General features: G+C 37.4%; 1 protein-coding gene across 1 annotated transcript in view; it reads left to right on the forward strand.

Annotated features, from left to right (window-relative positions):
• SETD3 (SET domain containing 3, actin N3(tau)-histidine methyltransferase) overlaps positions 1-27306 on the forward strand; it is a 59727-nt gene that overhangs the window by 14489 nt on the left and 17932 nt on the right. The window contains exons 2-6 of the mRNA XM_065636810.1: positions 7993-8102; positions 9706-9798; positions 13040-13188; positions 14241-14313; positions 14831-15087. Of these exons, the coding sequence (XP_065492882.1) occupies positions 8000-8102; positions 9706-9798; positions 13040-13188; positions 14241-14313; positions 14831-15087 (675 nt within the window). The 5' untranslated portion in view covers positions 7993-7999. The remainder of the gene's footprint in view (positions 1-7992; positions 8103-9705; positions 9799-13039; positions 13189-14240; positions 14314-14830; positions 15088-27306) is intronic.

Here is a 27306-nt window from a genome sequence, read left to right on the forward strand (position 1 = left end):
GTGGGAATTCCTAACTTGGTGGTTACTGTAAAAGCTCAGCAAATTTTTGAGTAGCTGATTTAGTACGCTGTAAAGTAAAAAGTTATAGCTGAAGCAAATAAGGCTTATGGGATCATGCCAGTTCTGTCTGCTGGTCTTTCTGCTTCATCCATCAACTTGTTGGATGTTTTCAATCAAACTTGACAGAGTGGAAGAACTCAGACGGTTCTGCTTGCTGGAGGAGAAGCTGTGTTGAGAACGGTTTCTCTGCTTGGCCCGTTTGTTAGGCAATACGAGTGCTAATGTTTTTGCCCAACATGTGCAGATATATGGAAACTTGCAAAAGATGCTGCTGCCTGGTTAGTAAGGTCATGTGGGAAGGAATGGAAAGCAATGTAGAGTCCTGGAAGAGATGAGGAGAGTAACCGAGAGCACTGCAGGGATTCTGGGAGCACTGAGAAAGGTGTGCATAAGAAAGGGAGATGCACACCCAGAAGACATCAGACTTCGTATATTCTGCATCGTGTAGGATGAATTCTTTAAATCTAACACACTTAAATACTTAAAAATGTATATGGTGTTTGCTTATCACAATGGTTATATTCATAGTGTTGTAACAAAGGTTGCAAGTTTGTGTTTTTACCCAATGACTGAGAAGCAGGTATCTTTATAGTTCCTTATGATGGACTTTTTTTCTGTCAAACTTAACTGCAGCTCTGTGTGGTGCTGCAATGGACTTCTTGGTGGTCATGTGAATGTGAAAACTTGGGGGGGTTTATTAATGGTTAGATGTATTTTTTTTTCTGAGGTATCGTTTGAGCTTGGCATTGCTTCCATATGGAAATGTCATCCTGTGATGTGGTCAAGTTCTTTAGCACCATAAGTAATAGCTTTCTTAAATAAAATGTTTAAGCAGTCATATTTTCATTAAAAACAAACAAACAAAAACCCACAAAACAAACAAACAAAGAAACAAACGAAAAACACCAAAAAAAAAACCCAACCCCCACAAAAACACTTGGTAGCAATTGTGCAGTACTTCTTTGGGGATTTTTGTACAGACTTCTTATGGTTACCTTCTAAAGCTATTAGGTGAACACGCTCACTTCTTAAAGCTGTAAGTCAAGGGGGGGGCATATTTTACAGCTCATTAAAATATTATTTGTGTGTGATGCGGAAACAAGTTCAAAGTCTGACACAACACAACTACTCTTTGATAACAGTATTAGAGGAGGGAGATGGATCATTTACACTCCTCCCTGCCAGTTTTGGCATGATTCTTTTTGCCAAGCTGATACACTATATTTGGAAATGTGGCTGTGTTGTGTGTTACCAAGCTTATTCATCATTGCTGTCAGCATACTCTCTATTTGCAGAATGCTTTCAGGAATTTTCAACAACATTCATTTGAAAGGAAACATGGCATAGTACTTAAAAAATATTCACCAGAAGACGACTGGAAAAGCAACCTTGTAGGGGGGGAAAAAAAGCCCACACCATTTTTCCACTGAAATGTATATTGCTGCTCCTTCAGATATTTATGAAGTCTGCAGTTCATCACAGTCCTGAAGGATTTTTTGTTTTGTTTTTCTCTACATGTCATGCAGCTATATTTTATATTGCTGCTTCTGTTGTCATGCATGTACTGGCAAACAGCCTTTTCTTTCATTGCTGTGAGAAGTAGGCTCATACTTCATTTCTTTCTAAGCAATAGTTTTAGTCACTCACACACAAAAAAATATGCTTCACATCTGAAATTTTATTTCAAATTTAAAAATACTGTTTTTTCTGAATTTCTTTTTTTTTTGAATTTCAGGAATTTCTATAGAATTGAAGTCTGACTCTCAAAACTGTTTCATGAACTGTAATTTTAGTGATGGAATTTTAATTACAAAATGTAGTTTCACAAAGAAACCACACTTACTTTCTCCATATGGGGTCTCATGTTATCAGTATAACTCATCATTTATTAGTTAAATGTGGTGGAGAGCATTGCTCAACTAAACTGTTTTTTGCCAAGTGTGAAATTGGATTCTATGTCGTACGTTAGTTTTCAGAAATTTTGAAAAAACTTTCTTAATCTATTTTTATATTATATATTATATAATATACATTATGTGTTTGTGGTTTTTTGTTGGTTTTGTTTGGTTTTTTTTTTAAATAATACTAGGCTACTCTGCTAGATTGGTATTTGGAATATGTTTTCTGGACAACCATGTATAGCAGCTATTCATTTCAAATTACATCTTTTACTAAACGATACATGTCAGATGCGTTACATTTCAAATAGTTATATCTGCATCATGTAACTGAACAGTAAATGGAGATAAGTAATGTAGAAAGTGGAGACCTATTTTTCTGATTGGGAATTAGATAAAAAGCACAGTTTTGATTCAGATAGATGATTCCTTAAAAGGAAATACTTCCATAATAAGATATCTCAAGATATCAGTCTGCTGGTTTTGCTTCTTTTGTGTGAGATAGACTTGCTGATTTAACCATGCATGCAGAATGTTTTCTCTATAGAAATTCTGATGACGAAGAAGCAATAGTTTAGACAAGATACATGCATCAAAGGAGAGGGCAAATGTACTTACAGAGTTTATTTCCTGTTCGTATACTGATAGCATCCTACTGAAAAAATGCATTTTAGATTATGGTGCCGTCAGACTAATGAGTTGCGTTCACTGAACTTGTTTTTTCCTATGATATCTTTGCTGTGTGTTATCTGGGCAGTGGTAGCTGAAACAGATCTGCTCTAAGTCTTGAATTTCTTACTTGCACAGAATAGATTTCAGCTAGAGGTTATTTTTTCAAACAATATTTACCTCCAATAGTAATGTGAATACTTAGCATTGTTCAAATTTTTCTTTTTGTCATGTTTGGGAAGCTTAAATTCACATACTCTAAAATCATCTTTATCATTAGACTTAACTCTTGGTGATGCTTTCACTGCCAAAATAGATTCTCACTACTAACACGTTTCATATGTGGAAAAAATCAAAATATAGTGCAGACCCTGTACCATAATCATATAACTTCATGTATTGGTGTATCATTGTTCTGATTGCATGGTGGCACTTTTCATGTCTCCATGTATAATATGTACATAGTTGTCTTTGGGTTTTTTCTTATAACATCTACCAGTGGATATTTATATTCCAAGCAGATCCTTCCTCTAAATACAACTTAAAAAAAAAAAAAAGAGAGAGAACAAAAAAACCTGCAGTATTTTGGTAGTTGTGTATACAGAAGATTTACTTAAACTGCTTTTCCTCAATTTATTGTTCAATAAACATACTTCATTCTTAGAAATGAGAAACTAAGGTCCTTCAAAATAATTCCAGTTGTTCAACTTATTTATCTTAATATTTATTAGCCTCTTGATTGATATAAACGATATGTCATCTCAATTTATAACTAGTAACATGGAATGCACTGTGTGACTAATTTTCTGATGATTCTAAAGATGCAGTGGACTGTGCTTAGAGGGAATGCAGGAAAACATTTGTATGAATCAGCACAGAACTCTATTGTTCTTGTCCTGAAGATTTTGGATTCTGTCCCCAAACCTGCTGTCAGATCCATTACAGACCCATCTGACTTGATTTCTCTTAAGAGCAGAAGCATCTAAAATGTAACAGGGTAGCATATGGGAAAGAGGAACACTCAAGTGAATAGATGCTGTGGAAATAAAGTCTTTTTGGAGGTGGCCTTCTGTACCAAGAGCTCTGCTTATGTTTGTACAGATATGAGAACATTACCAGGAGAAAAAAAAGAAGCGGGGGAGTGAAGGAAAAAGTGTATAATGGGAAGACCATGAAAATAAACTTTCTTAAGTTCTTTTTTTTGGTTGATATTGTTTTTCTATTGTATTGTCTTACACTGTATTACGGCAGATTGGCCATTTATATTTAGCCTATTTCCCATTTGTACTGTTACAAATTCAACATGGATCTCATAATGAGCATTATTCCCTGCTTCCTATGAGCTGAAAAACATTATGAAGTCTCATATCAAATGTAATTGCCTGTGGTGGAGCAGTGTATTTCAAGAGGATGTCCAGCGTTAGTTTACAAACTTCAAGGGCTGTGACCAGCCAGTGTGATGATGTGGAATCTGTGGGGTCTCTCCTTAGCAGCCTGCACATGAGGACTTTCCCTGATAGAAGCTGTATTGGGAAAGTAAGTTATGCAAATCAAGGGGGACTGATAAAATGAAGCAGTGCAGATGGGTTGTTTGAGTCTCTGATATCTTCTAGAGGGAGCTAAAATCAGAGCTGCGGGGGTTATGCCCCAAGATTTCAGCCTCCATGTAGTCAGGGATAGTTTTGTTCCTTGCACTGTGTTTAGTATCAAATGATGAAAGAATTTTGTTCTCTTGTCTTCCTTTTCGAAAACCCCTTATAATTTTGCCTTAGATAATTTTGCTTTTGTTATGAGGTGGTGTCTTTTCAGTCAGTTTTTAGCTTCTTTAATTTTGATTTAATAAGTTAACACTGTTAATTTGCTTCCTGATCATTCAAAGTTAGTATTTCAAACAAGCCTTGGGCTTGGCAGTTTCCTGTTCAAGCTAATCTTAATGAAGAATGAAAGCAGACAGATTATGCACCTTTCCCACTACAAGTTTTTTAACGTATAGCATTTGTATTTAAAAGATCTGACCTATACACTTCACATATGGATTGCAATTGCTTCAACCTTCGTTAGTGTGGAGAAGCAGCTTTTCAGCTGCTGGTTGATACATTCCAGTATTAATACCAGTTGCCAAAGAACAAAACTTTTTGATAGAGTATGAGAGGAAACATTTCATTTTGGGTAAGCTAGCTACACTGACCAAGGATAAAAGCATACCATTTATACATACAGAGGGCTCAGAACAGCTGGAATCCAAAGTACAACTTCTGTACAATGGTTTTTAGGATTTTTATGGATTTTACTGTGTACTGTATGATAAAGCTCCTGTGGCTGAGGTGATCTTGAAGACACAGGCAGTTGAAATATTTCAGATGCCCAAAGTTACCTGAATGTGTCCAGTTCCCCTCTCACTGCAAAGTAACTGGACATAGAATCTTCTATACTGTACAGGAATATATTATATACCACATAGAGTATGTAGGCTGCCCATGTAGAGGTGAAAACATCAGTTGCAGTAATGTGTAGAATCATATAAAAAAGTAGATGGGAAGGGACCTCTGGAGCTTGAGATGCTCAGTTTTTTCCTTTAACTTCAGGGTTAGATCAGGTTGCTTAGGGCCTTACCGACTCAAATTTTTAAATTCTCCAAGACTGCTTGGAGATGCTGTTAAATCTCCATCCTGTGTTCCACCACCCTCATGGTGAGGAGTTTCCTTATATCTATTTGGAATTTTCTTTGCAGCATCATGTGGCAATTGCTTGTTGACCTTTTGCTGTGCTTGTCTGAGAAGAATCTGCCTCCACCCGTGGTGTAACTCCCAGTTACACAGATGAAGGCAGTAGTGAGCTCCTTTTCTTCTTGAGACTGAACAAACCCAACTCCCTCATCGTGGCCCTTTTGCTATTTTAATGGTATTCCTCTGGACGTGCTCTAGTTTGCCAGTACCTCCTGTGCCGCATGGCCCAAAACTGTACAGTACTCTATATGTGGCCTCACCAGTGCCAAGTAGAAGAGAATAATTACTTCCCTTGACCTGCTGTTTATGCTCTTGCTTATGCACCTCAAACTATGGTTTTCATTGCTTTAAGGGTGCGCTGCTGGCTTATGTTCAACTTGCTGTCTGCTAGAGTCTCCAAGTCCTTTTCTGCAGAGCTGCTCCCTGTCCAGTCTGCAGATGTAATGCTATACAGGGCTTTTTTCTTTCCCAAATGCAGGACACTTTACATTTGTCTTTACAAAGTTCCTGTTGGCCAGTTCCGCCAGTATGTTGAGGTCCCTCTGAATGGTGGCCTTGCCCTCCAACATGTTGACTGCTTCCCCCATTTTATATCATCTGTAAGTTTGCTGAGGATGCTTTCTGTCCCAGCACCCAAACGTGATGAAGATGTTATCCAGTACTGACCACTGAGGAATACTGAGTTTAACCAGTTAGCTGTTAGACTTACAGTTATTGACCACCACTCTTTGAACCTCATGGTCCAAGGAATTTTTTGTCCGCTTTGTTGTCCGCCTATTTGGTCCATGTCTATGCAGTTTGACAACCAGGATGCTATGAAAGATAGTGTTAAAAGCCTTGCTTAAGTCAAAGCAACTGGCAACCACTGATTCTCCCTGGTCCACAGAGGCCTCTTATTCCTTCTGAAGGCAGTCAGGCTGGTTGTACGCTGTTTGCCTTTAGAAGTCTGTTGTCTAGTCCTAGTCACATTCATGTCCATCTTGCCTGGAAATAACTTCCCTTTAGTACTTGCTCTACATTTAGTACAGCAAATGAGGTGAGACTGAGTACTGTCTAGTTCCCTTGATCCTCTATCCTCTCCTGCCTCCACCTTGCTGTTCTGTTGGATTTTGTTTGTTTGAGTTACCTGTTTCCTGTCATAGGCAATCTCCATGACTTTTCAAAGATGACAGCCTTCCAGTGACATCAGCCAGCTTTCTCGGTACCTTGCGTGTTTGCCATCTGGTCCTACGTACTTGTGTAGATCCAACTTACTTAAATAGTATTTTAACTTGGTATCTCCTTTCCGTCAAGCTTTGCTACTAGATGCAGAAACCTGGGAAGCCCAATAGCAGACTTTGCTATTAAAGACCATGCCCAAGGTGTTGGGTACCTCAACTTTGTCTGTACCTTTTATCACTGGGTCGCTTCCTGATTTAGCAGCTGAATTACACTTTTCCCATTCTGTCTTGTGCTCCTGGTGTACCTGTAGAAGCATTTCTTCTTGCCTTTCACATCCCTCTTCAATATCAACTCCAGACAAGCTTTGGCCTCTCTAATTCAGTCTCTGCTTGCCCGGACAGTGAATCTATATTCTCTTCCAGTTGCCTGTCCCTGTTTCCACTTTACGTATGTTTCTGTTTTGTTGAGCTCAGTTAGTGAGGACCCCCATGTACAGGCAGCTGGCCTCCTGCTGTGCCTGCTGATTTTTTTGCATGTTGGCAAGGCTTGTTTTTGTGCTCCAAGAGTACAGGAAAATGACTTGCTGTCATGGGCTCCATTTTAGCGAGCCCCAACTCTCCTGTTGTGAGTCCAGAGTCTTTGGTCTTCTTTCCTTCCTGTCTTTCCTCAAGATCTTACACTACAATGTCACAATTACTACATCCAAGGCTGCTCTTGGCCGTTATATGCATGAGCAGTTCGTCCTTATCCACGAGTACCAGATCCTGTGCAACCCCTCCCCTAGGAGCCTGTTCAGTGCCAGCATTAAAAGTTGCTCCCACTGCATGTGAGAAATTCCCTGGATATTTCACACCCTGCTATGCTGCTCTTTCAGTAGATGACGTGTGATTTGAGTCCTCCGTGAGAACAAGGGGCTCTAAATATTGGAAAACCAGCCTAGGATGATGTTCCATTTATTGTGGTAACTGAAAATAAATTGTCCTTAACTAGTTGTCTTGAAGCACAAGAAGCTGCTGTAAAGATATACATGTGATATTTTGATTTTTATTTGGAAATGGAATAGCAATTTCTTGTTCATTTTGAACTACTACTTTAGTGCAGTCACACATACTAATTCAACTGATGAGGTAGAATAACCTGGTTTTATATAGCATGGGTGCCTTGGTATCCATAATATTTGTTCAGAAGTAATGAATTTGCAAGTGATCTGAATTATTTTTTTTCTGTCCAAGATTTCTAGTTTCTAAGTACCCTGAGGTAATTAATGTGCAACTACATGAAATATTGCTTCAGATTGCACTGTGTTGTTGTCTCACATTCAGACCATGCAAATAATACTTGTGCATATATATGCTAGAAACAACTCTCTCATCCTCTTTTTTTTTTTTTTTCAAAGTGACAAATAAGAGAAGATCTTGTCCATTCATCACTATTGTATTTTGTTTCCTAGTGACAGTTTGCTTCTTAATCTGTTTTAGTTGGAAGATGGGGAAGAAGAGCCGAGTGAAAACTCAGAAGTCAGGTACAGGAGCCACAGCAACAGTATCTCCAAAGGAAATGCTGAATCTGATTAGTGAGTTATTGCAAAGTAAGTTTTGGTTTTATGCCTCTCTGGGAAAAGGGGTGGTGTGCAGACCACTCAAAAACTCTGTCTTACTGAAGCCAGTGAATTCTATTCATTTCCTGCAAGTGGCCAAGCTTGCTATTTCAGCCTACTTAAGATAGCATAGTACAGTATGCATGTCAGAGTATCTGTCTCTGTTAGTATATACCATTATTGGCTTATTTATATGTGTATGTATTGGACATACCATATTCCTGGCAGCTTTTGACTTTACATCTCAACAAAAGTATAAATACTGAGGGAGATTAGGTTAAAAACCCCCTGCTCTAGGTAACTTGACATTGCGGCTTTGTCAAAAATGGTTTTCTTGCAAACCTCAAGAATTGCACTGTTTCTGTTTCTCCTTTGAACAGTAATTTGAACTGATACCAGAATAGAGAAATTAACTGTGTAAAGCAGCAATACAGCTCAGTTCAACCACACTGATATTTTTGTTGCTTAAATAAAATTGTTGTTTGGAAACTTTTTGTCATGCTTAGTTCTTGCGTGTAGAAGACCAAAGGTTGTTTCACTTGTTAGGGAACTTGGAACTCATCCATTATTTCTAGTAAATTTGAAAAGCAGAGCATGATTTCATATGATGATGCTCAAGTACTGTTCATTCTACTGTCATTAGTAACTGTTCTGAGCTACACTTCTTGTTGAAACACAAGTCCAAATTTTCATATCCTGCACACATCTGTTACCTTAGAAAAATTAGAGTTTTTCTTTAGCATCATGCACAAAGAGGAGACAAGGAGTTGGCAGAGCAGTTTGATGCTTATGCTACAACTGTCCTCTGCTTTCCTACCAAAAATAAAACGTAGATCTAATTTTCTAGGCAAAGACAAGTATCAGCTGTTCTTTTTGTCAAGCTTCCATATTTTATTCAATGCAAAGATTTTTCAAATCAGTTGAGCAAGGCTATCTTCAGCTGTCCACTTGGATTTATGCAGTTTAGATCAAGAAATCCACACACCAGCATTTAGAATATTGGCAGAGACACTGTGGATATAATCTAAACCTAAAGCTTGGGTAAGTGTTCCTGTGCTTGTCCTTCCAGTACACGTGCATCTATGAAAACAGATTGACTAGGCAGATCAAATGTACGTACCAGCAAATTTCTCAGTTACTTAAAGTAAGCTTTTTGTTATTATCATCTGCTTTCATTACAGCAAGAATGATGGCAAGCATGCTAATGTAAACAATGTGTTTTGCTTGGATAATTGAAAACAGACTTTTTTTTGTTTGTTTGTCTTATCTGAGAGACTACCTACTTAATGATCTGGTTGTTTACCCTTTTCTTCCTAGCTTTTAAAAGATATATTATTTTCTTATATCTGAAAGACTATTAAAAAATAAAATAACTTGAGGTAAGCTATACTGTAAAAGTTCCAGAAGTCATGTCAAAGCATAGGATGTTTATAACAATGGAGATTATCGTGTTTACCATGTAAACATGTTTGAAAGACAAGTAGTACTAAGGTTCAGTTAAAGTTGTTGTGAAACCATGACATTTTCTCTGATGGTAAAATACATATATGCTTTATTAAAGAAAACATTTTCATTTTGTGTTTTTTATTTACAGAATGCAGCAGTCCTACTCCAGGTCCTGGTAAGGAATGGGAAGAATATGTACAGATTCGTTCGCTTGTTGAGAAAATTCGCAAAAAGCAAAAAGGTAAATGTGAAAGAGCGTGAGGTAAGGGTGGCTTAGAGTATTGATTTGCCTAAAGAATTGTCTGTTGACAGCTAAAAGGAATATTTTTTCATTATTATATGTATATTATGCAACCCTATTATTTTGTGATGAAAAAGTCTTAATTCTCTGACATGCAGTTGCTTTTTTGCACTTGCAGGTGTTTCTGAAATGTTCTTGTGGCCATGACTGCTGGCATTAACCACTTTAATACTTAGAATTCTGAGTGAATATCACAGATAGAAGGTCCTGCAGTAATTCTCTCTGATAAGTAGAAAAAGGAGCTTCAGTGAAATGATAATCGGAAGGACTAGAAGTAAAAGTCCCTTGAGAGTAATAGGCCTTTTTGATTCCTGATTGTATGGTCTGCCCCTCTGCCTCTATAAATCTGAACATTTTCAATTTAATTTTTTAACTATTTTATTTTAACAAGAACACTTTACTGGACATGGAAACAGTTTCAGCAATTCAACATCATAACATTAAATTATGACAGAATAAAAATATGTAAATGAACAAAATAGATTTATTAGCTGAGGTATTTATCTGCTATAAATCAAGTACATAATTAAAATAAAGAAATGCTTATGGTACCACAGTTAATATGAAGTTCTGTTGCCTATTTTCATAAGTTTAAGGTATGCTTATTTTTCAGACTAGAACAGTTTTCTTCCAGTGTATTATGCAACAACTCACTGTTGATGATGCTTTATTTTCATATTAGTTTTATTTCATGGTATGCTCTGAGAAATGCTTTTCATGTAATTTTAGCAAAGTTAACTTTATGACTGAGAAGGAACTTATTAACCTTGGAATAAATACATTTGGGCTAGACATACTGGAAAAGTTCTGAAACAATTCTTCCTTCTCTGGTATTTATACAGTGATGGCAAAAAAAATAAAACAGACTGCATTTAAAATGGAGCTTGAGTGGTTCATGTAGTTGTTTGATAAAGCAAGTACTTAGAGGCTTGAAGTGTCCTTTTCACACCTGTTTTTAATATATTTTGACTAATGCATAAACATCTTACTTCATGAAAGGACTTTAAAACCTCTGAATATCAGTTGTTGGCAGAGAGCATGTGGAAGAATAAATGATACTGTTTGAGTGACTGCCTCCCGTAGCTGTATAGAGATGAACTTGATTCATTGTTTTGCTGTCCTGTGACTTCTGTAAATTTATGGTACATGTCCAGGTTTTTATGATATAATACATGTGTTATGGTAAAGCGTAATTCAGAGTTAGCGTTGGGGTTGGCCTGTTTGCTGTATCTATATTCTGCACCAAAGATCCATGAGTAGAATGGCTGCTGACAGAGATGATAGAATTATTATAACAGTATTATGTTAATAGAGCATATTGTTTTCTTTGAAAGATGCAAAACCTACTAACCACAGCACTGTTGACATACAAATGTATTTTAATGTAACATTTTTGCATGCATAGTGAGTGTCTTTCAAAATTATTTTTCAGTGGAACTTAGTAAGTTATACTACACAGTTCTCTAACGTAACAAAGGCTTTAAACAATTAGTAAATAAATTGCTGTTGGGAACTCTGAGGTGTATTGCCTAACGCGTCATACGTTGCACTTTTCTTGAATAGAACACTGGATCGCAGAACGTGAACTAAAATGATCTGGATAACAGAGAACTCAATTTGAAAACTGAATATTTTTACTTTCTGAAATTTTTCCTTGTTTGACTCATTAGCAAAATTTTAAATAAAACTAATTTTTCAATGTAGATTTTCATCAGTATAACTATATTTTGTTCAGTATAGAAATAAATTGTTTCCCAATAGGGCTTGTAATTTAAAGGAGCTGCCCTTCTCTTTAGTCTGGAAAAATGTGGGAAGTATTGGACCACGTCGTATATGAGGAACAGAGGTAGAATTTTGGAGATGCTTACAGAATGGTTCCAAATACAAGCTGGATGTTTAAAGCTTCCAGTAGCTTTATACAGTACTCAGTGTTGGAAATCAAGAGCAATGTCCTGGACGGTATAAACACCTATCAAGTTCTGTAGAAGCTGTGCAACTAGTAGATTCGTGAGGCCTTAGCTCTGAATATATTCCACAGAAAATAGCATGCTGAAGGGAGTATGAAATAAAGGAGAAAAAACAGCTTTTTATTTAAAATAAACAAAACAACAGAAACACTGTACCACATTCTCATTGCATTCAGAAACTTGCTTTATCAATATTGAGTTTTTATACTGCATCATCAAAGCCTATAGTTTTAGATTCTACTTGCACTTTTATGTTAACTGCAGATATGATTGGTTCTGGGGCTTGGAATGTGTGATTTCGTGGAGGAGGAACATTTCAAATGCACTGATACTACTATGTTAAAATGCTTTTAATCTAAAGATGTATTTATCACCTGTGCTTAACCAAAATATCTTTGGATGTAAACAACTTGCTGATGACATTTTGTCATTCATAGAATGGCCTGAGCATTTCAGGGGTGTTTGGACACTTTTAATGTGATCTGACACTAGAGTTTGGGTTGAAGAGGACACAGAGGCAAAGAGGTATGAAAGGAGCTGGCTGAGTGTAGCCAGGAACTATAATGTGTAAGTTCAAATCAGATGACAGTAAAGGCAAAGCTGAGGAAATGAATGAGGTTTGCAGTTTCACCAGTGGACCACATTCCTCTTGGAGACACAAAGTATAGAAATTCGGACAAGATCTGATATCAGGAGGATGATCAGTCAGTTGTTTTATTTAGTAGGTCCATATGCTACAGGAAAAAGCTAACTGCCTTGTATGTAAGAGAAGGAGCTTAAGGTCTGCTTATCATTTCCAGTGCTGACTTAATGAAATTGCAGCTTGCCTCTCCAATTCCTCCTTGTGTCTATATTAACATGTTGTGATGATTGCATTTATCATCAGTATTAAGCTGGGAAATATTTTTATTCAGCTTATTTAAAAGCGAAAGAGGAGGGGAAGCTCCATATTTGATTACAGTTCTGTTTAGGTGGCTGTGTTTTTAAGATGACTGGTAAGCCAATTTGGCAGAATATTTAAGCTGATGAAAATTGGGTATGACATTTGTATACTATTGAGTAACACTTAACAAAGACCAGTTCTGACTCAGCTACTTCAAAGTAGAACTGCTGTGGGATAGCAGATAGCTTTTTATATGTGCTTTTATATTGAACTTCTTTGTTCTAGATCCTCTTATTTCTGCATTTGTTTTTTTAATAAATTGTGTGTATAGGTTTGTCTGTTGTCTTTGATGGAAAAAGAGATGACTATTTCCCTGAACTGATAAAGTGGGCAACTGAAAATGGAGCATCCACAGAGGGTTTTGAAATAGCTAACTTTGAAGAGGAGGGGTTTGGTTTGAAAGCAACAAGAGAGATAAAGGTGAGCATGTGAACATTTGACTTAGATTAGAAAGTCGTGTTTGGAATGTAGCTGCAGAGCTCTGAAACACTCACCACCTTCCCTTTCCCTTTTGACTGTTTATTAAACTGCTGTTTTGAAATGCTCTCAACTCTGTGTACTTGAGAAAAAAAATCATCGATAAATTTGAGTATTATTTTTTATGACTACTGGATAGTACTGTGAATTTTTAATCTTTTTAAAAATTTTTGTTCCCTATACTGTTCACCTAATCACCAGAGCACGCTACCCTACTGATGTATGTTTTCCATGGTTCCTAACTACTTAGTCTCTTCTCCTCTTCTTTCATGTTCCTTCTTTTAAAGCACTGGTCTTTTTGCCTCAGAAAGAGGTATTCACAATACTTATTTTCCATTGAAAATGAAAAAAAAAATTACTTGATAATTGTAAAGAATATCTTTTGATCATCAGGTAAGGAATATAGATACACACAGTTAGCTAACTGATAAAGGTAAGCATTTAAGATTGCCTCTTTCCATTCCCATTTTACAGATGGGAAACAACTCTGCAGAACAATCAGCTATTGTAGAAAGAATATTAGAAAACAAGCATATTCATTTTAAGGCTTTAGTAGCACGTAGTTAATAACGCTAGCACTACTGGTTTATAAAAATCCTCAACAGTTCTTTTCAAATAAGAATGGGCAATGTGAAAAAACCTCTACTGGGAGAAACTCTTGATCACATAATTAATAGCAGTATAAAGTATATGGTAGCTTTGAGGTTGTGTGGGCAATCTACATGTTACCAGGTCTAAACTGAAGCACTTCAGTTTGCAATCTAAGTGTCTTTGGTTTAAGCTTTGTATAATACAGATTGGAACATTTGGTTACCACATTATGAAATGTAGCATGTTTGTTTAGTTTGCAGTGGAAGAGAAAGAATTTTGATTCAGAATAATTTTTATTTAAAAAAATGAAAACAACTTGTAATTTGAAGATTATGTGTATTTCAGATACTTGGCATATCATATAAATGCTTACTGACCCTCTATGTGTGTTTTCCTTTCTGTAGGCTGAAGAGTTGTTTCTGTGGGTTCCTAGAAGACTGTTGATGACAGTTGAGTCAGCTAAAAATTCAGTATTAGGTAAGAGCTTAGGAAGTTCTTAAGAAGTGAATACGTATGGAATCATTCAGTTGGAGACTTTCTTCTTTTAGCTGATCTCCTTTGTAACAGGACTTGCTTATCATGCTGACTGTCAGGTCTGGAATACCCAGAAGCTTGAAGTATCAGTGGAAATAATTTAATTTTCCTCTCTTTCTGGCTGAATGCACTAGATATCTTCTAGAAGTGTGTGTGTTGTTTTGAACATGTATCATGTAGCTTGTATAACACTTGGAGAGAAAATGTTCTGAGGTACTAGGAGTACTGTTCTAGTTTCTTCATGTCTTTTGTCATGTAATTGTACCTGAGGCATTTACTGCATCAAATAACTTGCAGCCCAATACAATGTAGGCAGCTAAATATTACAGAAACCTGAAAAGCTTTTTTTTTGTTGAAAATTCTTGCACGCTATCTCATCATGTTCATTTAAAGTAAATCTAGGATGATATTTTCCGTGGACAATTTAACTTAGTGCCTCACCTTTCTGGGGTTAATTCAGGATCCCTGTATTCTCAAGATCGAATTCTTCAAGCCATGGGCAATATAACATTGGCATTCCATCTTCTTTGTGAGCGAGCCAACCCCAACTCATTCTGGCTGCCCTACATCCAGACACTTCCCAGTGAATATAACACCCCGCTCTATTTTGAAGAAGATGAAGTGCAGTATCTTCAGTCAACTCAGGCCATACACGATGTTTTTAGCCAATATAAAAACACAGCTCGGCAGTACGCCTATTTCTACAAAGTTATTCAGGTAAGCATCTGAACTGTAGTGTATAGTATATGTTGTTCTCATGATGATTGTTGAGGAAGGTATGAAAACAGTGATGCTAAATAATACAGCAAGTGTATTGCTCTTAAAGGTTTGAATCATTAAAGCAATTTCCTGCTGTTTTTTGAACTGCTGTTAAAATTTCACAGTTCAGTAGGCTTAAGAATATGTAAGAATGTATTTAGTTGGTTGAGAGGAATGATTACTGCCCTTTGTTTGGCGTTGGGTGAGGCTTCATCTGGAATACTGCACAGTTCTGGGCCCACCAGTACAAGAGATGCGTTGAGAAACTGGAATGAGATCAGAGGAGGGCTATTAAGAAGTCATTTGCGTCAGCCCTTTATCCATACAAGGTGAGACTGAGGGAGCTGGATTTGTTTATTCTGGGGAAAAGGAGATAAGGGATGATCCACTTATTGTTTTCAACTTGCTACCGGTAGCCAGACTCCCAAAGTTTGCCTGTGGGAAGTTGGGCTAGATGACTTGCAGAGATCTACAACCTATGGCTCTTTGAAAAATATATACAAAGTAAAATTATAATTGTTAACTGAGATAGAGTAAAACCATTGCATATGTTGTATTTCCAATGACTGTGGATTGACTGGGAGTTTCTATTCTATTTGATGTAATTATTTTGATTGCTTTCAAATACAAGGATAAACCCATCTGGTAACAATTTGAATATGGGAAGGCTTGAGATGAATGAACTTTTCATCATGTTCTGAACTAATGATTTAAAATTAGTTTATAAGATAGAACTGTTACTCTGATGTCTAGACGTAATTGATGTTTTAAGTGAATGGAGGTGTGTTGTTGTCCAGGTAGTGCTCAGCGTTCAAACATGCAAAGGTTTTTGTAGCACAATCTCTGTAAAAAACATATGACTCTGTGTACTGAATTTCCACAACTGTGTGATTTAGAGACCTTTTTTTTGGCCATAGGAGAGGTCAGGAGACAAAAAACCATCTGTTCTTCTTTAATGTGACCAGGGTTCCAAAGCTTTTCTAGTAACTATTTTAAGTTGACAAACGTTATATTATTTTGCTTAGCTGTTTAGTGTTTTAAGAACTTCAGATGTTTGTAACACAGTGTCATACCAAGTATAAGGAGTGCAGGGGGATACGTTTTGGAAACTGAAGTCATTGAAAATAGTGAGTGAAAATCAAATAAGATGCACTTCATTGTTTTTACCTCTAAATAGTTCTACTGTCAGAGTTATTAGCATAGTGTAACATTATCCAGTTCTTCCAACTGCTCATCATGCTCTTGCAGTACTTAATCGGCATAGCTTGACTATCACGATGACTAGTTCCATCATTTTCATTCACTAATCCTGCACTAGTAGTATTATGTGAGATGTTAATGGTCACAGCATTAATTTTAAAACCCCTGAAATATAATTTTACAAAGAAATGAGATCTGGAATGACACTCCAAATTTTGGCTGCCATGTGTCCAGTATTTCAGAACCGCTTTTCAGTGATTGATGAATAGATGTAGATGGATATTAAAATAATGCAAGCACAACTGAAGAATGTATATAAAATGCAGTGGTGTAACATCAATTGAAGCATGAGATATTCATTATGTGAAAAGCAGCTTAAATGTTTGACAAAACATTTTTAGTTTATGAAAGTTTTGTGTGGCACATAATCTGTTTAAGGACGGCAGATACATGCGATTTCTTATTATCTCTTAAAGCTAATCAAAGATAATTTGTATAGCATTTCAGCTAATGTGGTCGAAGTAATGTCTCACAAAAAATAATTCATATACCGCATCAAAGTCCATGCGTTTGACTGTTAAGAGTAAGAAAAGCTACAGTTTGAGCAGAGAAGATAATGTACGTAAGCTGACTTTAGGGGCAGACTGTCTTTAGAACCCCCGTGATGGTGATGTGCTGTACATGATAATAAGCCGTTAATACTTGGCACTGTCATATTTTCTGTTTTACACGTGCAATTCTATGGAAGCTGATATGGCAGCTCATGGAGGCAGACTTCCCAGCCTCATACTGTTGAGGCTGATTCAGTTCGTTTTGATCTGCAGCAGTGGGAAACCTTTGTGGAAATAGCGTTTACATAAATGGCGGTCTTCTCTTTGGGCTTTATATTAGTATAGCCAAGAAGTGTTTAGTACTGTACTGTTGTCTTTTGTATGAATTGTTAAAATGTAGATTCTTGTCACTTCTGGTCAGAAATCTAGACCAGAATTTTTTTTTTTTTTAACCCTCTTGACAAATGCTTTTATTGTTTGTTGTATGTTCTTGTATAATATAGCTGTTGTTTCACATTGAATGTGAGCATGAAGGTAGATCAGGTAGGAATCATTTGCTTTATTTACTTGTTCTTTGGAGAATGAGTAGTAATAAATATTAGGTAAATTTTAGATGTGTTCTGGTTGTTCGGTGCCATACTTCAGCACAGCCATGTAACGACAATTTCAGCTGAATGTTTCTTTAGTGTTTGGTAAATGTCACATTAGGAAGATATACAATTTCAGCTGGGGCTCCAGGAGTGCCAAGCGAATGTACTGGGTACCTATTGCTAATGCTTTTGATGAAAACTCATGGAAAAGGCTTAACACTTTTAAAAATTAGAGCTTGTGATTTAAGAAATGGTAGAGGAAAAAAGTTTATTTTTTTAAAAAAAAAAGCTCTTTCTTCCCTAAAATAAAGGACCATTTTCATTATTCAGAAAAGTTGAAGTGAATTTTAGTATCATCTTGCATGCTCTCATCACTTTATGAACAAAGTTGACCTACAAAATACTAGTGCTAAGTGTAATGTTTTTGGAAATTCATGAGCATATGGAAAAGGGAAGAAGAGGTGGCAAGAGAAAAAAATCATTATATAAATGAGAAAAAGCAAAGCAAAACCACTTTCCTATGAAAGGCAGTGTAATCTGCAAGCTTTATGAAAGAGAAAGTTAGATTTTTGTATAACATAATTTCATTCAGTACTACTACTGCTTTAGCATAAGCATTTTAATGAAAGCTGACTTGTGTGACCAGGATTTTGATACCACTTCAAGTATGCAGACTAATTTTTTTTTATTTACAAATACACTTTTTGTGATACAAAAACCTTATAACTATATTTACTTTCTTGATAGCCAGAAATTAAAACAAGTAGCACCTTGAAAAAAAGGTGTTTTGTTGATATTTGAAGACACTGAAAGAGGGAATATTTTGTGCAGGCAAAATATTTTAATTCCTTTGCAGCATTTTTAGTCTGCAAAATGTTTCTTAATGGCGGGGGCATGAAAGGGTTAACAAATCATTTATTCAAATGCTTCAGTTTCTTTCCAAATAGGGTTGCTAGACTGTTATTAAAATAATTTGGCTTCTAATAGGTGTGCAGCTCTGAACAGTTTGACAAGTGCTGGTCTCTTATTTCCCTGGCTTTTCTGTAAGGGTGGCTTTCTCATAACTCTGCAGTTCTAACTCTTTCTCCCAGTGCTTAGTCTGGAAACACATGAAGAATGGGCAGATTTATGCATTTCACAGCTGTTGCAAGCTAAACCGTAGTCTGGCTTGATAAGCAGAAACAGGTGGGATGTTGAACAGACAAAAATAAACCCTTGAGCATGTTAGCCAGGCTCTATAAACCACGCTGACACCTTTCTAAACATATGTAATTCGATAACTAAAAAATAGTTTAAAGTTCTTACAGATGTACTTTAAAAGCATATTTGGCCTCTGCATTGCTATCAAAATACAGTGAATTGTCAAAAAAACCCACTTTCATCACAGCAGAGTTGTAGTTTGCAAAATGTTTTGTAGTTTCTTCCAAAGAGAAGTTTCGTAAACTGCAGAGTTTTCTTTTCCCTTGGAAGGTATGTGGGTGACTTCCATGAACGTTGCTGGGCATTGCAATGCCTACTGAAGGGTGAACAGAGCCCAGATATTTATGGCTTAATGTTAAAGTTTTTTTGTACACTGAAATGTGGTGTAATAAGCACAAGAGGGAGCCATATAGTTTACAGACATTCACAGTGAGAGTATATTCCTAAAGCAAATACAACCAAAGTTTGAACCTTTTCTAAAAGAATATGCAGTGGTCTTGTGTTTGACTTCCAGTTGCATCTGGGTGCCTGTTTATAAGTCTCCTACAGAGAAGTTTTTGTAAATAAAAACAACACAACAAGGAGTGCCCTTAAAGAAGGTGGAAGTGCCAGAACTCTATGTGCATTTTGCACACTACGGATCTGAAGCTGTGTTGTATCTTTTCCCCAGGTACAGTAAAGACTGTTATTAGGTGCCTTACTAAAAGACACTTTTATGATCATTTGAGTGAACTTTTATAATAAATCTCTTAAGTGGTAGGTCTGAAACTAGAAGAGCCCATCAGCCAGCCATAGCTTTTGCCGTGGCAGCCAGCTGTGTGCATTCAGCGGCACTTTAGCTGTGAGTAGCATCTGTATGTGGCTGCCTCTCGTGCGCTGGAGAAAGGATCAGTTCTGCAGGACTGTCCAGGGTGGCAGTTTGGCATCGATTTAGTCATTTAGTCTGTAGTCTCTGGACCAGTGGGGGACTGCAGATTGTCCTGAAGAGCACCAGCAAGCTAGTTGTGTGTAAAACAAAACAAAAATAAAACAAAACAAAGAAAAACAATATGGGTGACATTGTAGTGGGCGTCTGCTGTAAGCTGCCTGATGGGAGGTACCCACAAGTGCTGAGGGAGCTGGATGATGTTATTGTGAGGTGATTCAGTGATCTTTGATGGATCGTGACGACCGGGAGAGGTGCCTGCAGACTGAAGGAAAGCAAATTGTACTCCTGTCCTCACAAAGGAGGACAAGCCTGTCAGTCTCACTGCAATCCCCATGCCATCCGGTGGGATCTTGACAGGCTGGAGAAACGGGCTGGCAGTTGATGAGGTTCAATGAGAAGTGCAAAGTCCTGCACCCAGAGCGGAATAATCCCATGAATATGTTGGGGCCAAGTTGAACATGAGCCAGCAATGTCCCCTTGCAGAAAAAAAAAGAAAAAAAAGCATCCTGGAGAACATCCTAGGAGAAGTGTTATCCTTCCCGTCTATTCAGCACTGGTGAGCCCACACCTGGTGCACTGTGTCCAGTGCTGGGCTCCCCAATACAAGAGAGGACGATAAGTAAGAATTTTTGAATTAAACTGAATGGAGAGAGGAAAGTCACATTTTAGCAAGTAAATTTAATTTTCTTCGACTCAGTTTTATGGGGTTTTTGCTAAGTTAATGAGCAAATACTTGCAAATACCTTCTTTGCCTTCTGTCAAGCGACTGTTAACTGAAGAAGGCAGAAGCTGCTCTATGAATCACACCTTTTTTTTTTTTTTTGTTAATAGAATCTATTTGAGAGAAGTGATTAATACTTTTAGGTAGTATCTGTAGTCTGGTTTGTATCCAGTGTTCCACAGGAACACTCTCACACCACTTTTCTGACCAGTGTGTATTGACATCTGGACAGTGCTTGTGAAACCTTAATTGTAGTCCCATTGTGAATACAAACCTTGCAGTAATCTATTCAAAGAGTTTTGATCTGTTTGTTTGCACTATTGGACAGAGAACTTAATTTCCTGTAGGCTGTAATCCCTTTTGATCAGATACTAAATTTAATTTATTATTCATACAAAATTTGACTAATTGATTTAGCGTGAATGAAATTCTAAAATCCAGTTATTAGCTGTTGGGTACTGGAATATCATGTTAGGACATTTTAACACATTGGGTTCTAGATCTCAAAATAATATTAAAGCATCTTTAAAATCTGGTATCACATTTGACTCTTCAATATTGGGTGTATTAGGTGAGATTTCACATCTCTAGCTTAATTTTGACACCGATTTTTGAAGTTGTGATGATACTTTCAATATGACTTATGCTGCTTGTACATTATTTTTCTGTACTGTTTCTTTTCTATACTGTTCCAATAAGCATATGATTTTCCAGGTCAGTGTGAAGACAAACGTCTGGTCTCTCTGTGCTTGGCTTTAAGATACTACCATTTAACTTTCATGTGCTAAATAATGTTCGAGTTGAATGCAGATAAGTATACTGCCTTTTAAAACACTCTAAACTATTCGCATGTTTGGAAGTTGGTTATTATTTTGAAGTTGTTATAATAGAAAATATTTTAATGCTTCTAAAGTGTTCAACTAATATGCAATCAAAAGCAAGTGTATTTGGAAGCAGAATACAGTTTTGATCATGTAACCAAGTGTAGGTCCTTAGGGTTCTCAGTTTTCCTCCCTACTTGATTTATACTCATTGGCATGCCAATCAAATAGCTTTTTTCAAAGTGATGTCAGTGACACTGTAAAGAATGGGTGGAAGAAAGATGGCACAGTTGTAAACCCTATAAAATCTCTCGCTTTTGTTTACTTGTCTGCTATACGTGTCAGCTTAAGGAGAGATTTAAAATTCCGTTGAGTGGGCAGTTACAAAGGTAAAATAGTGTTGCTGTTTAGATTTGCTTTGTCTGAATTTCAATGCCTGAGTTGTTCTGCTTGATCAATAATGAATCAATAGGCACTTAATAATGGAATATATTTATGCCTTTCTGTGTTTTTCGTCTCTGTGAGGGCCAAAATATTGTATTAACCTGTTTTGCTGGCAGCAAACTGAAGATCGACGATATGCTTGTATGTACCACTTAGTGTATCTACCGTAAAGTGGTTTACACTTTGCAAACACGTGCCAAATTCCTGATTTTTGTGTTGCTCCTGGTATATCCCACCCCTGGCTATGATGACAATAACGGCAGATCCTGGGGCTTCGTTGAGCCGTTCCCGTGGCTGCCCCTCTCCATCACAGAAGCAGCTACAGGCGTCGCTGGGTTGCGTCTGTCCGTCTCAGCCGAATGAAGATCTCAAGTCCTTGCGTGGGTAGGAGGTCTGCTGCCTTCTTCCCCCGTTCCTTCCTTGCCTTCCACAGGAACACAGCGACAGCTCTGGGCTTGGAGCCAGCCGGACACAGGAGGAGGTGTTTGGCTGTTCGGGCAGCATTTGCTCCTCAAACAGCTGTTCCCTATCTCCTCCAAGGAAAAGGTGGCAGGCCATATGGAGGCATCCTGCGGTCCAGATTCAGCTGATGGGCGCCAGTTGGACCGTGCTGGCCTAGATCGAAATACAGGCACGTCCCACTTGGTGTCTGCTATTTCTTACAGACAGAATATTTTCAAGTTGGAGAAGAGACAGGATAAAACATCTTTCATTTTAGATATAGATGTTATCTTTCTTTGGACATACATTGTTAAGATTTCCTAATCAGTAGGTTTGAATTTATTTTATGTTCTGAGTAGTTTGGATTTTGTTATGCTAGCCTAAACTCCCTCTTTCCTCTAGAGAAGCAGAGATGTACTTCAAAGCATATATGCCAGTGCTAAACAATATTTGTTTCTGCACAGTTTAAGCCACATTTGGGAGGAATAATACGTTCTCTTGTTAGTATTACGGGCTTTTAAAGCATTTTTTTTTTCAAGACAGGGTTCTCAACCACTCTTCTAGTTGAGAATGCAGATAAGCATCTGTTTTTACAGCCAATAGAGTGCAGAGGGTTTTTTTGTTTGCTTTTCTGTTAGTTGCTTTTTTAAAAAAAATTTTTAACTGAGTTGCACTTTCTGGGGCAGTTGAGTTTATCCCCTGAGATGATGTCTGTGTCTTTTGTGGAAGTGAGTGCCTCAGCAGACATCAGGAGATCATCATGCACTTACAAGTATACTTTCTCATATAAAGTTTGTACTTATTGTGCAGATTTAATATTTTTCCTGATATAACAGCAGTTACAAATGTTCCATAAATTTAAAATATTATAACAAGCTGATGTTTCTTAGAATGGAATACTCAAAGGATGTATTCTTTAAGCACTGCAAAATTATACAGGGGACTTATCTTTGTTAAAATTAGTAATTTAACTAAATTACAAAGTGGATTATCCTCTTCAGTTAGACCCAATGCTAATACTCAACACAGTAGGAGATTGATATGTTGCTAAGTAAACCAAAGTTTATTTTCTTGTACTATGGCTTGAATGTGAGTTGAAGAGGAAGTGATAAGTTTTTAGTTTGGGATGTGTGTGCACTATAGTTTCAGTAAATCAGATTCCAGGACTGACCATGCCCCACGTGCCGTGCTGGTTGTGCAGCGTGGTGCCTTGGTTATACGATGATTGTGATCCAAGCTTCCACCCAAGTGACTCCTGGTGTGATTTATCTGTAAACTGGAGTAGTGGATTCACAGGTAACAAAACTTTGGCCATACTGCTTAATATTAATGCTTGTTAAGAAACTCTTTGCATGTGGAGTGGTTGTGAGTAGGAAATATTGTCCCTGTTGTTTGAAAGCAGTTCTCTGCAGGCTTTCCATCACACCGTTTTATCTGTCTTGTAATTCACTGAATTAATAGTAGAGTTTTGTGATGAATTTGTGCACATAGTGCACATGTTGCACTGAACAAAATGAACGAGGTAAACCTTGTACCTCAGGAGGAGTCCAAGGGGTGAGTGATAGGTCCCAGCATGCAGGCACAGACCTTTGCAAGGACACACTTTGCTGTAGCCATCTGACTCTGTGTGAGTGAAGTACTGCGGACAGAACCTGCCAATCTAAGGCTGAACACAGAGTCATAGAATTGTTTTGGTTGGAAAAGGCCTTTAAGATCATCGATTCCAACTGTTAACCTAGCACTGCCAAGAACATGAACACTTATATTTTGTGAGGAGATTTATCACAGGAGATAATGGACCTAGTGTGTCTGTTACACGAGCAGGGACGGGCGGGACTGGGGAGGCTGTTCTCATTGCAAAACATGCCCAGTCTCAGCCCCGCTTGCTCTCCCACTTCATCCCTTCAGCCCTTAATGGGGCTGCATTCAGCACTAACTGATTTTGTGAAACGCGGGAAAAGGTGTAGAAAACTTGGTCATTGATTTAAATGTCAAAACTGAGTACCTTCCTTTCTGGGAAAGATTAGTATTTTAGAATTCTGTAGGCTAGGAAGTATTCTGTAAATGGAGTGATCGAGAAGTGGATGTTAAAAAGTCCTCTATTCAATAAAGGAGATTCCACAGGATTGTAGGTCATGTACTTGTTTGCAGCCAGTTCAAAATTATTTCTGTGTACTCAGCGAAATGATAACATTCACTTTGCATGTGAAGTGGATTGTTAGTCCTTCAGACCCTGGAGTTAGTAGTTGATGTCATGGTTTGAGTTGTCTGTTGTGCCACTGCTGTCTCATTAACTAAGAACAATTTTTGCAGGTAGAAGGTACAGAAAAAGGGACTGTGCAGTTAAATTCCATTGCACCAGGAGGAGTCATTCTACTCTACTTCCGCTGCATGAATCCCCTAATAGTCTGGAACAGTGCTTTCTTGTGTATATTGGCAGAAAGTAAATAAAAATTGCTGACATAAAGAATAAGCAAGAATGTTATTCAGATTTAATAAGTTTCAATCCTGTGGTACCTTTTTAATTTTAAGATACATTCTATTAGGTTTTGCAAAGTAGGATGCTCTTTCAAGAAAAGTCATATAACAGCACAAGTTTGTGGGTGTAATTCCTAGTGCTTCATGAGTTGGGCTGTTTGAAAATTCCAGAGCATGCCTCTCTAGTTATAAATTGTTATTACAAAGTAAAATAATCTTTGGCTTTGTCTCCTGTCCTGTGCAGTGAACTGGCTTTCCCTCATTAAGTTAGGCGGCATATGTCCAATGGAAAAAGCGAATTCTTGTTTCCCTGTAGATCACTAGGATCCTCCATTCTGAATTCTTTATTTTACTTCGCTTTAGGGCAGTTAAAGCCTCAGCAGCTCCACAGAGAGGAGTTTCTCTTCAAGGCTGCTCCTTCAAAGGATTTCCAGAGCTGGGAAAGGGACAGTAACCAGCAAATACTGACAGATCTTCCTGCTTCTGCCCTGAAAGTGTGTGTATGTGTTTGTGCTTTGGTACACCTACACATTGGCCTGCAACCATCAAGTAGCATCCAGCAAGGCTCATAACGAAATCTCCCCATGTTAATGAGAGCATTGGAAAAAGGGGAGAATCTGTGAAAAAGGGGAGCAAAAAATTTTTGGTCAAAAGGAAAAAACCCTTGGGCTTTATGTTCAAAGGAATGAAAGTTAACAGGGTGGAAGCTTGAACTGGTTTTGGCTTTAACTGTTTCAAGTACCCTTTGTGCTTTGGGAGCTGGGAGAGGAGGGGAGTGATAGCCTCAGTATAATCTCAACACTTGGTATGTTACGTTCCTGAGATAGAAATGGAGCTACCTCTACTTCAACAGTACACAAGAGGTTTTTGAGAATATTGAAATCTGATTTAGTATTATTGATGCAGTGGTTGCCCACAGCTTTGCCTTGGACTTGTGAGTACTTGAAGTATTCTTCACAGAAATTCAAACATCTCTGTGTCTACAAACTCAGGAAACCAACAAAAACAAGGATTTTTTTTTTTTTGTTATGTATTACAGTGGAGTAGTAGATGATGCCGATGGTCAGCTTATCACAGCTGAGAGGTGGTGTCTTTTCAAAAAAAAAACCACACTAACTTGGATCACATCCAGTGATTCAATTAATTTTTTCTTACTCGGAGTATACAAGGGCTGATGGTACAAAGGAATATACTAGCCAATATGACTTCACACCAAAATACATCAGTTATTTTCAAGACATCTAGTAGCATAGATATAGACACAAATTTAACACTACGTAAACTTCTAGTCTAATTTTAACTTTACTCGGGCATTTTATTGCATGTTACAGTAATAAGACTTGTACTTTGCATCACTTGGTAAACAAGGCAAATGTTAAGCTAATTTTAATAGAAATCCCTTGTCAAGATTAGGAGCTCTGACAAATGAGGTCTGGCATTTTGTGATTGCCGGGGGTAAGGGGTTACTGCCTCCAATAGCCTGGCCGCTCTTTTGCAGGAGGTTAATGCCCTTGTAGGCTGGATGGCAGAAGTGAACGTTGTGATGGCTTCTCAGCTGGAAAGGCAGCCCCTCTTCCCACGTTGAAGCCTTCATGCTGTCCAAATAAAAACAAGCCTTCTCAAAAGTTGAGGAGTCCTCTGGCATCTAGTTTATAAGACTTGAGAATCGTTATCTTGTGATGTCCATCCAAAAACATGATGGAGAAATTATTAGCGCAAAGGCCCCTATGGGGCATCACGAGTTGTTCTTTCTTGTGAGACATTATACGTGAGACACGAACCCCTCGATATTACTTTACTGCTTCCCAGGAAGAGAAAAATGTCTGAAAGTATACTGTTCTTGTGGTTTGTTGGTTGGTTGGTTGGTTGGTTTGTGGTTTTTTGTTGTTGTTTTGGGGGTTTTGTTTGTTGGGGGGGGTTGTGTGTTGTTGTTGTTGTTTTTGTTTGGGGTTTTTTTTTCAGTTTCCCCCCTTTTCTCTGGTTGCCATACTGAGTAACTGGCTTCTAGTCTGATAGTGTTTTAGGTGACTAGAATAACAGTCTGTCTCTTTCTGCAGTGGCTGCAGACAATCTGGCAGCAATCACTGTTACTTTTTAATATTTCTGGTTATTTTGAGATATCCTCCAAATGTCTCAAAGAAGGCTTGGAACGCTGAAGGGGAAGAAGCTTTTTTTTTTGTTAGTAATAGCAGCATCAGGAGGAAAATGAAATTCAGCATGCCACTATTTGTTTTTGCAGTGGTCATCACCCTGATTGCCAGCTCTGACAATATTTTCACAGAAGGGGTAACTAAATAGATAGTATTTGTTCTTTATAATAACTCTTCCAGTAGAATGTCAGGACCTGCATCTAAATGAATATATTCACATTTTCATGTTCACATTTATTTAAAGCTTCCCCTCCCAACTTTCTGAAACTACTTCATACAGATTTGGTAAGTTAAAATTAGGGTTTGTGTAGTGGATAATGTCACATCTCAAAGCTAACCTCTAGAGATCTAGCTGCATGAACCTACAAAAGCTAGATCTGTTTTGGTTTGGTTTGGTTTTTTTTAAATGTATTAAGTGTTTATTTAGTTTAAATATGTCTGTATCTTTTTGGATCAGGCTGAGCAATTTGCATGCTATGCAGCAGTCATGTTCTATTCTTTATTAAATATCTGTCAATTATAAATATCAAGGTTTTACATTAATGTCAAGATAGTACATCAAAAATTCATGGAATATGTGACTTTTTTCAAGGGTATTTAATACTTAATGCATTTGTGTCATTTTTCTTTCTAGATATATTGACAGGTTTTAT

Source organism: Caloenas nicobarica, chromosome 5 (genome assembly GCF_036013445.1).
Source record: "Caloenas nicobarica isolate bCalNic1 chromosome 5, bCalNic1.hap1, whole genome shotgun sequence".
NCBI classification, from domain to species: domain Eukaryota; kingdom Metazoa; phylum Chordata; class Aves; order Columbiformes; family Columbidae; genus Caloenas; species Caloenas nicobarica.